Here is a 12,682-nt window from a genome sequence, read left to right as displayed (position 1 = left end):
TTGCAGGGATCCAACACACACGCAGCGGGCCGAGGGGAGGGGGAGGTGGGACCTCAGGAGTAGCGAGCCAGACAGGGTCCTCCAGCTTCTGTTCGAGTCGCTCCACCTCTTGACACTTGTTGAAGTGTACCTTGCCTCCGCTTAGCTAGCAATATCTGTTTGTTCAGCAGACATTATCATCTAGAGCAGGGGCCTGGAGGGCCACAGTGGCTGCAGGTTTTCATTCTAACCCTTTTTCCTAATCGGTGACTAGTTTTCGCTGCTAATTAACTCCTTTTCCTTCATGGATTCTTTTTCTTCATTAAATAACAGCCAAACAGAAATGAGAGGTGAAATGAGCCAACTGATGACCAGCTAAACTGGGATTTCAAACTCCAACCAATCTCTTAATGAGAAGCAAATTCTTACTGTTAATTAAGCCCATTATTTAATTCCATGGTTTGTTGCTGCTCTCTTTCTGCCACAGCAGACATTTGCAAAACTGTTAATTTTTCTGTTTTTTCTAAGAACACCATCAAGATGTTTAGGTGACCTCAGAGATCAACCTTACTGAGACCTTCACTTTTCTTTATTTCCACATACTGTGTGATGGGCACAGGTGAGCTGGTCATGTGGCGGCTTGTTTTGTGTCTCATTATTGTTTGGCTACTAATTAAGGAAGAAGTGGCAACTAAGGGGTCTGAGTCAAGTTAATTAAAACTAAGGCAAAAGAAGTTAATTAGCACCAAAAATGGCTCAGTAATGAAGAAGATGGTTAGAATGAAAACCTGCAGCCACTGCGGCCCTCCAGGACTGGAGTTCGATACCTGTGATCTAGAGTTTGTTAAAGAGTAAATTTTGACATTTTTGAGAGAGAGATCAGAACTTATGTGCGTTTTAGAGGGTGCCTGCTCAGTGGTAGAGATATCACGGCCATGTGCTCTTCTCCCCATGTGGACGCTCTCCTGTCAGACCTGAACACAATCAGATACAATGGCAACGTTTGATGTTTAGATCGTACCTACCTTCCGCTTAGCCAGAGATACCTTGCCAACTTTTTACATTTTTGGAAAAGAGATCGCAGCTACATTCCAAATATACAATATACCAAAAATATTGTATATCAAGAGGCTCTCGGATATGAAAAACAGCTTGGATAGTTGTTCATAAAATAGTGTGGATATTAGATTAAAATGTTATTTCATTAGCAAGAATACATACATTTCAGTCTCAAAGAAAGTATTACGTTTTTATGCTAAAATAAAACTTAGAAGAATCTACAAAGCAGAACGTCTCTCGTTGGCGACAGAGAAGCTTTCTGAACAAAATGTTGTAGGTGACCGGCCTGGAAGATCAAGGCTGAAGAAATAAAACTGGAATTAAACAACGTTTGGTGCATTCAGGTTAAGATTTCTTTCTTCTTTCTTTTTAGTTCCCTAAATCTACAAACGAGCCGTGGAATCATTCATACAGAAGTGATTCTGTTTCTGTTACAAATCCAGAGTTTGATGAAACAGGTTTGTTAATATCTACTGACTTTTATGTTAAGCTGTCATGTTGTTCACATTGTGGTAATTGCTGATACTTTTAGCACTATAAATTGTGCCTTGCACACGATATTCATTCATAAATCATTGTTTTTGAAATCTATCACTCATTTTGTGCTTTTTTTTTTTTGAGCCCTAGAATTCAGATTTAACAATATTTTTTTTTAATTCAAAAGCTTATTACTTTTGCTTCTGTTTATTATTCTGTCTTCCCATCGTTAAGGCAGCTCCCACGTTGCTAGGGGCGTGTCCTCGGAGGTTATGACCTGTGATTAACAGCACCACCTGTTAAAAGGTCATCCTGGGGAATCATTTCCATATCGGTGTTGACAAATTCAAACTCCACGGCCTTTTTCTTTTGTCTTGTGCCTGAATCTTTTAACCTCAGTTTTTGTCTCACAATTTTGTTTTTGGGATTTTAGAGTGGTTGACCTATTCTTCTTTTTTCGAACTTGCCTCGCCTCCCTGTTTCTCGTTAAAATTCTTCTTGCTGCTTTGCTTGCATAGCACCCTGTAGAGGTAAATGAAACCCATACATCCAAAGAGGAAAAGGCCCAGATAACAGGAGGAAGACTGTGATGCCAGGGCAGACGGTGTCACTTTGTGGAGCAACCCTGACCCTGGAATTGTCTCTGGGAAATAAACACCAAGATGGCGACCGAATGGCCATTCAACTTAAAAGAAGAAGACTACGACATTGCATTTATATAGAGCTTTTTTAAGATACTAAAAGTGCTTTGCATAGAGAGGAGGGAGCCACTTCAACCACCACAAATGTGCAGCATACAGCCGGATGACGTGACGGCAGCCATTTTGGCAACAGTGAATGGGGGAGAGAAAGACAGCCTATTAAAGACTGGGGATTATTAGGAGGCCAGAATGAGTAGGCCATGATGGGAAATTTAGCAAGGACATTGGGATACACCCTGCTCTTTACGAAGGATGACCACAGAGAGTCAGGGCCTTGATGTTACATCTCATACAAGGGACGGTGCCATTTTGTACACCACAGTATACCACAGTGCACTTTCTACTCTTAGAATTTAAATGTTATTTACTTTTTGATTTAGACCTTAGTTTTGATTCTTTTTAATTATTTTCACTTTTTGACCATCATATTGGCCGCCACTATTCTAACACACCATCGCTAAGGAAGCACATTGTGCTGCTATGGGCTTAACCTTGGAGTTAATGACCTGTTGGGAATAACATGACAGGATAAAAAGATCATCTCAAGTTCTTTTCCTCACTAGGTTTTGTGGATGCCTAAACCTTCTTTTTGTCTCGTGTTGTTTTTTGTTTTAAACTAAGATTTTTGTCTTTAATCTTTTTGGCACTAACTCCTGCCTGAAACCTTTGACTTTGATGTTTGTCTCTCGATTCAGTTTGGTGCAAGTTTAGCTTGAGTTCTTGGGGATGAAACTTCTGTTTGACTTTTTGGCTACACTCTTGTCCTGGTTGCCCTTTCTCATTGTGCTTGTCTGTCTAGCATAATAGGTGGCAGTAGGGGGGCTAAAGGAAGAAGGTGGTACAGTAGAGGAGCCAGCAAAACACAAAGTGTGAGGTGTGGGGAAAAAAATAAAGAAAATAGACAGCAAATAGACTCCTGGTAGGTGAGGATTCCTGTACTTATCAGTGCAGTAGACCCTTCTCAAAGGACTTCTAAAACAATCTTAACAGATGTTTTAAATATCGAGTCATAACGGACTAATTGAACATCACCTGGGGATCGCTACAACACAAGAATGAATTGTGACATTTTTAGTGGTTCTTAATAAATCAAGACATATGCTATATGAAGGCTTTTTTAGTGAAGGTACTTATTGGAACAAGCCTAAAAATTAAACTCTTATCCTGTTGCTTAACTAATTACGAGGGACGTTCAAAAAGTTTCTGCACTTTTTGTAACTCTATTAAACAATTTTATATTTTGACTGAAGAAGGGGCCTGGGTTGCCTCAAAAGCTTGCATATTGTAATCTTTTTAGTTGGCCAATAAAAGGTCTCATTTTGCTCGACTTCTCTCTACATTCATAATGGCTAACACGGTACAACACCCTAGTACTACAGTTATAACAGACGGATATTCAAAAGGCCACTCTTGTTGTTGTTTAACGGATTCAGTTATCTCGTCCCAACCAGTTAATAGCAGATACCGAAGCTGCATGCACCGCTGAACTTTAGGATAGGACAGTTATTGACAACATGATCCATGGTTTGCTGTTCTCCACAGGAACACAGTGGATTGTCACGATACCCCCCATCTATGTAGGTTTGTAGCACATCTACCAATTCCTGTTCAGTAGCAGTTCAGTCCTACCTGGGAAGGTCAAAACCTGGCACGCATTTTTGTAATTTGGATGAAACTTAGCATTACAGAAGTCCTCTGGTAATAATTAATTTTTCCTCATCTCCTTGTGTAAAACTAATCCTGTTTGAATATGGCTTAAGACCTGCTGTGTACAACCATGATTATTTTAAAAGAAATCGCCAATATTCTGATATCCAAAGTCAACAAAAAAAGGTTGTAGATAAGATAGATCAGTTTTAGTATAGTAGGCAGGATAAGATGGATAGACAGATTTTAATTTTAGTGTAGTAGGCAGGATCAACTAGTAGATAGATAGATGTACCTGATTTGTCCCCAAAGGGAAATTAGAAGTTTGTAGAAGCGAGAGAGAGACAGAAATATAACACAAAAAATGTTTAAATGGACAAATTCTAGAAATCTCAAAACATTCAATGTTTGCACTCCAGAATAATTATTTTTCTCTCATACGTTATCTGGACTGTGTCATAGTGTAGGTTTTATATATTCTTTGACCTCTACAAATAATGGAGATATCACTTTGGGGATTTATAGTTCAAAGAATTGAATGTTCAGATTATTTCTTTGATTTAGGACATTTCTGAGGATGATATTTTTGAAATATGTCTTCTCATGGGGTCACTGTCTAGTGTTTTCGATGAAGGTTGCCAGGCTGTGGGTGGGCAGGACAAATGGGAGTGCCTGATCGAGGACGTCATTGTCATAAAGGTCAGCAATCGCTCACTTCCTACCTGTCCAAGTTTGAGGATAAATCACTGCGTTATTTTTAAAGATATCTGTGTTCTGTGAATTCTGTTCTGCTCTTTGAACTTGATTTCCGTCTTGCATTTTGGCTTAGGCTACGTGAAATATTTTTGGTTATGACTCTCTCACAACATTTCTCTGTCTATATTTTTGTTTCACAGCCTGACCTTTATCCATCTAATTTCTGTACTCCCACTTATAGCCTTGGCTTGTTATTACCGTTATAATCCATCCTCCGATTCCATCTTACATTAAACTCCTGACGCCCTGCACAGTTAGTACACGCTGTTTTATTCCAAAATCTGAAACAATCCACAAAAGAGTAAAGGCACTACTAAACTTCAGAATTTCTTAAGTTAACAAATCCTCTTGAAAATACTTCTTATCCACAAAGTCCACTATGCTGAATGGTACTGTAACGAACATTTTTTTTTTTTTTTACATTTTAGATGATCAGCTGGGAGGTGCAGATATACTAAGCGACTCTGAGCTGAGGATGGTCTTACTTGGACGATGTGGTGTTGGAAAGAGTGCCGCTGGAAACACTATTCTGGAAACTGACATATCTTACCTAGCGCCCTTCTCCTTTTTCTACTCCCTCATTCGCAAGCAGGATCCGCCATTCCGATCTGAAATCAGCAGCCAGCCAGTCACTCTGTGCTGTGAGAAAAAAAATGCAAAGATAAGAGGGCAGCGTGTCGTCGTCGTTGACACTCCTGGATTCTTTAATACTCGCCTCTCTCTCGAGGAAGTCAAACAGAGGGTCAGAAGTAGCATTGAGCTGGTCTTCCCAGGGCCCCACGTTTTCCTGCTAGTAATGCAGCTAGGGTGTTTAACCAACGAAGACAAAGAAACGGTAAATATAATTGAAGAAATTTTTGGCAAGGAGATCCTGGGATATACCGTAGTCCTTTTTACTCATGGAGACCGTCTGAAGGGCAAAAAGATTGAAGACTTTCTTCAGGATGCCGATGAAAATCTCCTGCAGCTACTTCAAAATTGTGGCAACAGATATTTTGTGGTTAATGAAGCTGAAGCAAAAGGTATTGGAGAGACCAAGAAGCTGTATGAAATAATCGATCAAATGGTGATTAAGAATGGTGGACCCTTCTGCCTGGGGGATGACATTCAGGAGACCACCAATGACTTCAAAATAGATACTGAAGATGCCTGGAAAAGGAACAGCAAGAGGGAACCTCCTAGTAAGTTCTGTTAAACAGATAGGAGCAACATCTAGTAAATACAGCTTTCCAAACTTTGGCACCACTGCATGCTCACTTCACAGCAGAACAGAAAAAGAGAAGATTAATAGTTAGTTGTTATGATTGCATTTCTTTTGTAATTTTTTTTCCCCAGTGTCACAAGTTTTTCTCATCCATATTACTAACCGAGAATAAACCGGATATGGACGCAGGTACATGGCATGCCCATGGACGCAGGAGACATAGTTGAGTTGTCGGCGCCTGCGCAGTAACGGAAATACAAAATAAAGCAACGAGCACAGACAAGACGGAACCCTAACCGTCCACACTACACAGCATAGTCAAACCCGACATAGTACGGAAGGTGCGGGCGCCTACAACGCGCGTCTAACACACCGCAGGCAGACCCCCGAGATGGTACAGAAGCCCCAGAGATACGGACTCCACAGAAAATATGTGAATCACATTACAGTAATACAATAATATGAGTACTCACAGACAAAACAAACACAACAGGCTTTGGCGTCCCGCCCCACAATCAAACCGGAGAGAGTACGGCGTCCCCAAACGTCCACAAAACACAGCATAGTCAAACCCGAGATAGTACGGAGGGCGCATGCGCCTACAATGACTACCACATGAAACACACACACGGCACCAGAGGTATAATATTAGCTCAACTAACGTAAATAGGTGCCTACAACGCGTCACGGCTCAAAAACAAAGGAGCTCAACTAACGTAAATAAGAAGTGAGGCAACGCGCCCATAGGTAACGACACAGCCACACAAAAAAGAGGATTCAGCCCCCCGCCCCAGAGTGAAACGGGAAAAAGTACGGAGTCCACAAAGGTCCATCATACACAGCATAATAGTACGGAAGGCGCGAGTTGGTACGAAAGCCGAAGGCGCCTACAACGCATAATAAGAATAAACGAACGCTCCGTTTTAAACATACGTCATCCTCACACGTCCAAACTGTAATAAGAGTAAACGAACGCTCCATATTGAATGTACGTCATCCTCACACGTCCAAACTATACAGCATAAGTGAATCACATTACAGTGATGCATTATTAACAGTACAACCACAGAAACCGCTCCGTATTAACAGTAAGTGCAATTATTCATATTACTAACGGTAAACAACGGAGAACTAATGGAGTCACGATCACGGCTCCAAAACTATACAGTTCCACTAACGGAGCTACAAACACGAGCCCGCATGGACAAAAACAATAGACGTCGGCGCCTACAACGCGCATCTGAAACCGCGGAAGCAAAACTGTCTCGGCTCCAAAACCCAACGGCTCGACTAACGGAGCTACAAACATGTGTCATACATTCATCAATGTATTTCGGGTTACCCAACACCGGGGGTAGGCGAGCAGGGGGCGGAGCCCCCTTGTGAACACTAACTGATGTCATCATCAGCATTATGGCATAATCATCATTGCTCATGTTTGTGGATATGTTCAATAGCGTTTGACATGTTTATGATCAGGATATTCTACCAGGTGACTTAAGGCCATGCCACATTAGGTACCTTTTTCCAGTGATTTTCGGCCATAGCCTTCATCTGCATAATTTTAGCAAGTCGAAGGCAGTTGGTGGCCCGCTCCCGTGAAGCCCATCACCTAAGATGACGTACCAATAGACTCCCTCCTATTTTGTCTTTAGTCGTAGGGGTGGACTCTGTGTCCACGAGAGCCGACAACCAATGAATGCTCATCTTTAACACTAGAATCCCTGAAGCCTACGGAAAAAATCGTAATCCTGGGCCACCTTAAATTCCTTCGCACCTCTCCTCATCAGTGTCTTTTGTTTTGCAAATTTGTCAGTCAGCACAAGCAGCCTACTATCCCATGCGCCCACTGACGGAGCTGATGTCAGTCACAAAATTCTCAGCGCTCAAGTGTGTTTATCGAGGTGTGAGGTCCCTAAAGTTGTAGAGTAAATAATCTACTTCGTTATTTGGAATACATGCATTTCACGTGTGTTCTGTATCTACAACAATCTGGGTAGATGTAGGATAACAGGAAATGCAAGGCAAGAAATGCAGAATGCACTCATAAAACTGAAACTTACCCCATGTTATACTAATAATGATGTGAAGTGTATAATGTGTGAAGACTTTAGTCCAAATATCAAATAAAGACATGCACTTTTATTCAAGAATATGACCAAAGGAAAAAAAAAAATCATTCAAGTTCCATGTTGCTGTGAAGGAGTTAAAAGCCCAAACTCAAATGTCAGTTGACAGAAAGCGAACACAAATTCTTGGATGGTGCAGGGGTAAGAACTGCTGCCTTATAACCAAAAGGGTGCAGGTTTGAGACTGGGGGCTCCGCGTTTTGAGTAGTGAGCTGCTATCGTTATTACTATAATATAATAAAAACATACATTTGATTTGAGTCTGTAACACCCGGTGTCAGTTTTGCCTACTTGTGTAAGAAGTTAGTGCTTCTTTTTTTATTATTCACTTTTATTCTCTCAGTGACGTCCACGTGGTACAAAGAACTTGCCTCTCCCTCTTGGAGTTGATGGCGTTTATCCTCATTCTTTTCTTTGCAAGAGCAGCACTGTGGTTGACGCCTGCTCAGAACTATTTTGTTGTAACGCCAATCAAAGATATGGTGTCCTGTGTCCGCTATCAGACACCTGATCAGGCTTTGACAACAGACACACCGAGCAATTTGCAGTCATTTAAACTGACGTGGTCTGTGAGATCAGCAAGTCTAACGTACCCTACACCTAGAACAGGGGTGTCGAACTCCGGGCCTGGAGGGCTGCAATGGCTGCAGGTTTTCATTCTAATCACCTTCTTAATCAATGACCAGTTTTTGCTGCTAATCAACTTGTTCTGCCTTAGTTTTAATTAACTTGACTCAGATACCCTTACATCTTTCTTTTCCCTTAATTAGCAGCCAAACAATAATGAGACACAAAATGAGCAAACAGGTGACCAGCTGACCACATTATCTGAACATAAAGAAAGGTGATGGCCTCAGTAAGGTCGATCTCTCAGGTCAATAATCATAAACAGAAAATCAACAGTTTGGGAAATGTCTGCTGTAGCAGAATAAGAGCAGCAGCAAGCCGTGGAATTAAGTAACGGGTTTGATTAACAGCAACAATCGTCTTCTCATTAAGGAACTGGTTGAAGTGAAATTGGCAGGAGTTTGAAACCCCAATTTAGCTGGTCATCTGTTGGCTCGTTTCATGTTTCGTTTGTTTGGCTGCCATTTAATGAAGAAAAGAATCAATTCAGGGGACCGAATCCTTAAAAACAGGGCTGTGAAAATGAAGGGAAAAGAAGTTAATTAGCAGTGAAAACTGATTAGGAAAAGGGTTAGAAGGAACACCTGCAGGCCCAGAGTTCAACACCTGTGGTCTAGAAAGTCATGTATTGTGACATCGGCTTTTGTGGTTTTACCGCTAATGCTCTAATTTAGTACTTTCGACTTAGACATGTTCCTGAAGACGTTTCATTATTCATTTCATCGAGTTGCTGTTGTGACCTGCCACATCTCCACACATCAATAAAGTATGCTTAGCAAGTCACCATTCTTGAGCCATTAGCTCAAAATGTTGTAATTTATTTCGTTTTTGTCCACATTATCAACTGGAATTGGATTAAGTGAGTTTGACAATAGATGCACGGATATTTACAGATATTAATGGGTGTTTGGTGGCATTGCGGTTAGTTGTGCTGCCTTACGCCTACAGGGGCCCAAGTGAGAAGCCCAACCTGATCATTTTTGGTATGGCGTTTGAACGACCAGATGTGCAGGTAAATGTATTCCGATACGGACGAACATCTCATCCGCAGGTTTAGAAAACAAAATGAAGGATTACACAAATTTAATATCATGCACAATATATTGGCCTTCACAAAATGAAGGAATTGAGGGATTTTAAGCCCAAAAGATCTTTATCTGAGTTATTGACGGCTTTTCCCCTTGTTATTTTTTTTTTCCAGCATTTCCAGACGAGAGTCCTGCTGCATTTCCGATTGCCACCAGTTAATGATCTTCTCTCCTTTGTGATCTGCTTTTTCGGCCTACACTCTTCAACACTGTCGCAGTTTTGCCTGACAATGCTGCTCTTGGACTTTGAAAACTCATCATACCGTCAAGCAGGAAACTGAATGAAGTCCTTGGCTTTCCTCATGACCCTTGGTGCAGATGAACTGGATTTTAAAATGGATGGATAGATTCATGTGCATCTGTCATGCTTCAGGTGAAATCTCCTTGTGTGCATCATGGTAATGGCTCTGCCACCAGGCTATGCTTTGGAATGCTGGCCCAGTCGTTACGCCTGTGGATGCCCACTGTGTTTATGGGGTCTCTTTTGGGGTGTATATTAGGTTAGCTGTGATCTCAGAACTGGCCCAGCATGCGCGAGTGTCTGCGTGTGAGTGACTGTGCCTGACGGACGGCCGTCCCATTTAAGGGTTGCTTTCTGCCTTTTGCACAACGCTTCTGAAATGGGTTCTGGCCACTGTGACTCTGAACTGGATTGAGCTGGTTTGATAAGGAACGGCCGGGTGGATGGGAAATCACAGTATTTAGGTTGACAGAATCAAAATGGTCAAATCTAGCTTCCCCTTGTGCCAAAATGCAGCAGCTGTCTGTCTGTCTGTCATTCCCATGTGACTCCGTTAGCAGCATTAAGTACTCGGTGTGTCACTCTGTATCTAATAGGCTTTGAGCTCATATACTGTATATATAAAAACCTACTTAGGAAATATTCTTTTATATACAATATAATTTTAATTTGTACTTATTACAGGATGTTCCATTGCTTACTCTTTTCAAATTATGCTGGATCAGTCAGAACAGTTTTGGGTTTTGCCAAGAGAAACCCTGAGAAGGTTCTTTATTGTGGGAGATTATGAAGAATAAAAGGAGGAGGGACAAAACCCCTAATTAGACAGTGATTGGTTTACTGTATCAAAACAACTCTCTTTAAAAGTAACAACAAGTGACCACACACTGGACATGCAGGAGCAGCGCACACCACTGACCTGCTCAACCCTGCGACGTTTTAAATTGCTGCTCTCCTTAATCTTGCAGCCTCCAAACTTCTGCACAATAATAGCACTTGGAGAAGAGAATGGCTGAAAGATAGGGAGCGTCTCAGCTAACAAAGAAAGCAGAAACATTACCCTGCTGTTATTCAAAAGGGGGGTCTCCTGGCAGTGCCCGACGCAGATTATATGCTCAAAAACAAATAATTAATACACGCAAAGTATAAAATGATTATTTCTGTCGTGGTCAATTTTTGGCCACTTTCCACAGCTCTGTTTTCACTTTGACATTACAGAGTCTTTGTGTTTGTCAGTTTCAAAAAAATGGCAAATTAAATCCACTGGGATTCTGGGTTGTATAACAATAAAATCGTGAAAAAGTTACAAGGTGGCGAACACGTTTTATAGGCCGTGTAATTTCTGGCAATGCATCCGGTCCATCTGTAGAGCTAAGACTCCCTCGCTCTTCACACAGTTGCTTTCAATGGGATTAGAGAGGTCCAACTTAAGGTGCCCGCTCGTCTTTTTTGAGAGCGACTGATTACAGTTTTTCTCGGTCGCTTTGACGCCACTCTCACCGCACTTAAGGCGGTTCTCAAAACAGTTCAGGTATTTCTCATAACACCGACTCACCAGTGCAAACGACACTAAAACAATCAAAACCTCGCAAAGTCCGTCAGTCACTTCAACTCTGCGACCAACGAATAAAAACCTTTCACCACTGTTTTAAGACTGAGACACCATTAGAGTCCCTTCCTTTTAAAGACCCAAGAGGACAATGGGAAGAAGATCTCTTAATTCATATATCAGAAAAGGAGTGGAAGGTAGCAATGCAGAGAATTCACTCGAGCTCCATATGCGCAAAGCATAGAATTATTCAACTCAAAATTATATAATCAAGCTCATCTGTCTCGCTTAAAACTGTCCAAAAATGTTTCCAGGGCAAGATCCAACCTGCGAACGCTGCAATCAAGCTCCAGCCTCACTGGGTCACATGTTCTGGGCCTGCACCAAATTAACATCATTTTGGACCAAAATATTTAAGTGCCTTTCAGACAGCCTTGGGGTCACAATCCCTCCATTAACAGGTGTGTTCGGTGTTCTTCCAGACGGATTTGAAGTGGAGAAGGACAAACAAACGGTGATTGCGTTCACTACACTTTTGGCACGCAGACTTATTTTGTTAAATTGGAAGAATCCTAATTCTCCTCTGATAAGTCAGTGGGAAACCGATGTTTTATATTATTTGAAATTGGAAAAAATCAAATTCTCAGTTAGGGGATCTGTACAGAATTTTTTCAAAACCTGGCAGGATTTAATCAATATTATTTTAGAATAAGAAGAATTTTCTTTCCTTCTCCATTTCTCTCTTTTTGCCCTATTAAACTCAATAATTTAGGTATGTTTACAAGCCTTAAGTATTACTCCTTTGGCCATACTCTCCTTCTCAGGGGTGGGGATCGATTTGCTTTCAATCCTATTTTTTGTAAAAAATTGTTCTGTGTGTATGGAATGATTACAATAAAATTAATAAAAAGAAAAAAAAAAAAGACAGAAACACCAAATTATTTTACACCAGTAATGGCGTACTACACGATAACATGCAGTGAGTACACTCGACTTATAGTTTTCCTCCTCTTTCTCTTCTTTTCTCCACTCTAGCGGCCCGCTTCTTCTCTTCTTCCACTGGCATCTTTTCCCATTCAAGCTGATTCACTTAAGATGGCACTTAAGTCTTCAATCTGCCTCAAGAATGATTTAAGATATGAAGAGGTAGGGAATGAGAATGGCGCCCGTACGCATACGTGTACGCCACACTGCTGTGCACTGCCGAGAGTTGATTCTACAAAAA

General features: G+C 41.2%; 1 protein-coding gene across 1 annotated transcript; it reads left to right on the top strand.

Moving 5' to 3' along the window:
* Positions 1–741: 741 nt before the first annotated feature.
* On the top strand, positions 742–12,294 carry zmp:0000001062 (GTPase IMAP family member 7). The gene is made up of 4 exons (XM_051934913.1): positions 742–753; positions 1,412–1,496; positions 5,048–5,800; positions 9,781–12,294. Exons 1-4 carry the CDS (start codon positions 742–744, stop codon positions 9,825–9,827), a joined length of 897 nt encoding a protein of 298 aa, XP_051790873.1. The 3' UTR covers positions 9,828–12,294.
* The last annotated feature ends 388 nt before the right edge of the window (positions 12,295–12,682 follow it).

The sequence above is a fragment of the Erpetoichthys calabaricus genome, chromosome 12, assembly GCF_900747795.2.
Source record: "Erpetoichthys calabaricus chromosome 12, fErpCal1.3, whole genome shotgun sequence".
Taxonomy (NCBI): Eukaryota; Metazoa; Chordata; class Cladistia; order Polypteriformes; family Polypteridae; genus Erpetoichthys; species Erpetoichthys calabaricus.
Note: the sequence above shows the minus strand (reverse complement) of the source record. Positions and strands in the feature narration are given on the sequence as shown.

What these genes read in the sequence shown, in the direction of transcription:
- zmp:0000001062 (XM_051934913.1), top strand. An exon ending in TCCAGAGTTTGATGAAACAG is followed by an intron (nt 1,497 to 5,047) that starts GTTTGTTAATAT and finishes TTTACATTTTAG; the next exon opens with ATGATCAGCTGGGAGGTGCA. An exon ending in CAGCAAGAGGGAACCTCCTA is followed by an intron (nt 5,801 to 9,780) that starts GTAAGTTCTGTT and finishes TTTTTTTTCCAG; the next exon opens with CATTTCCAGACGAGAGTCCT.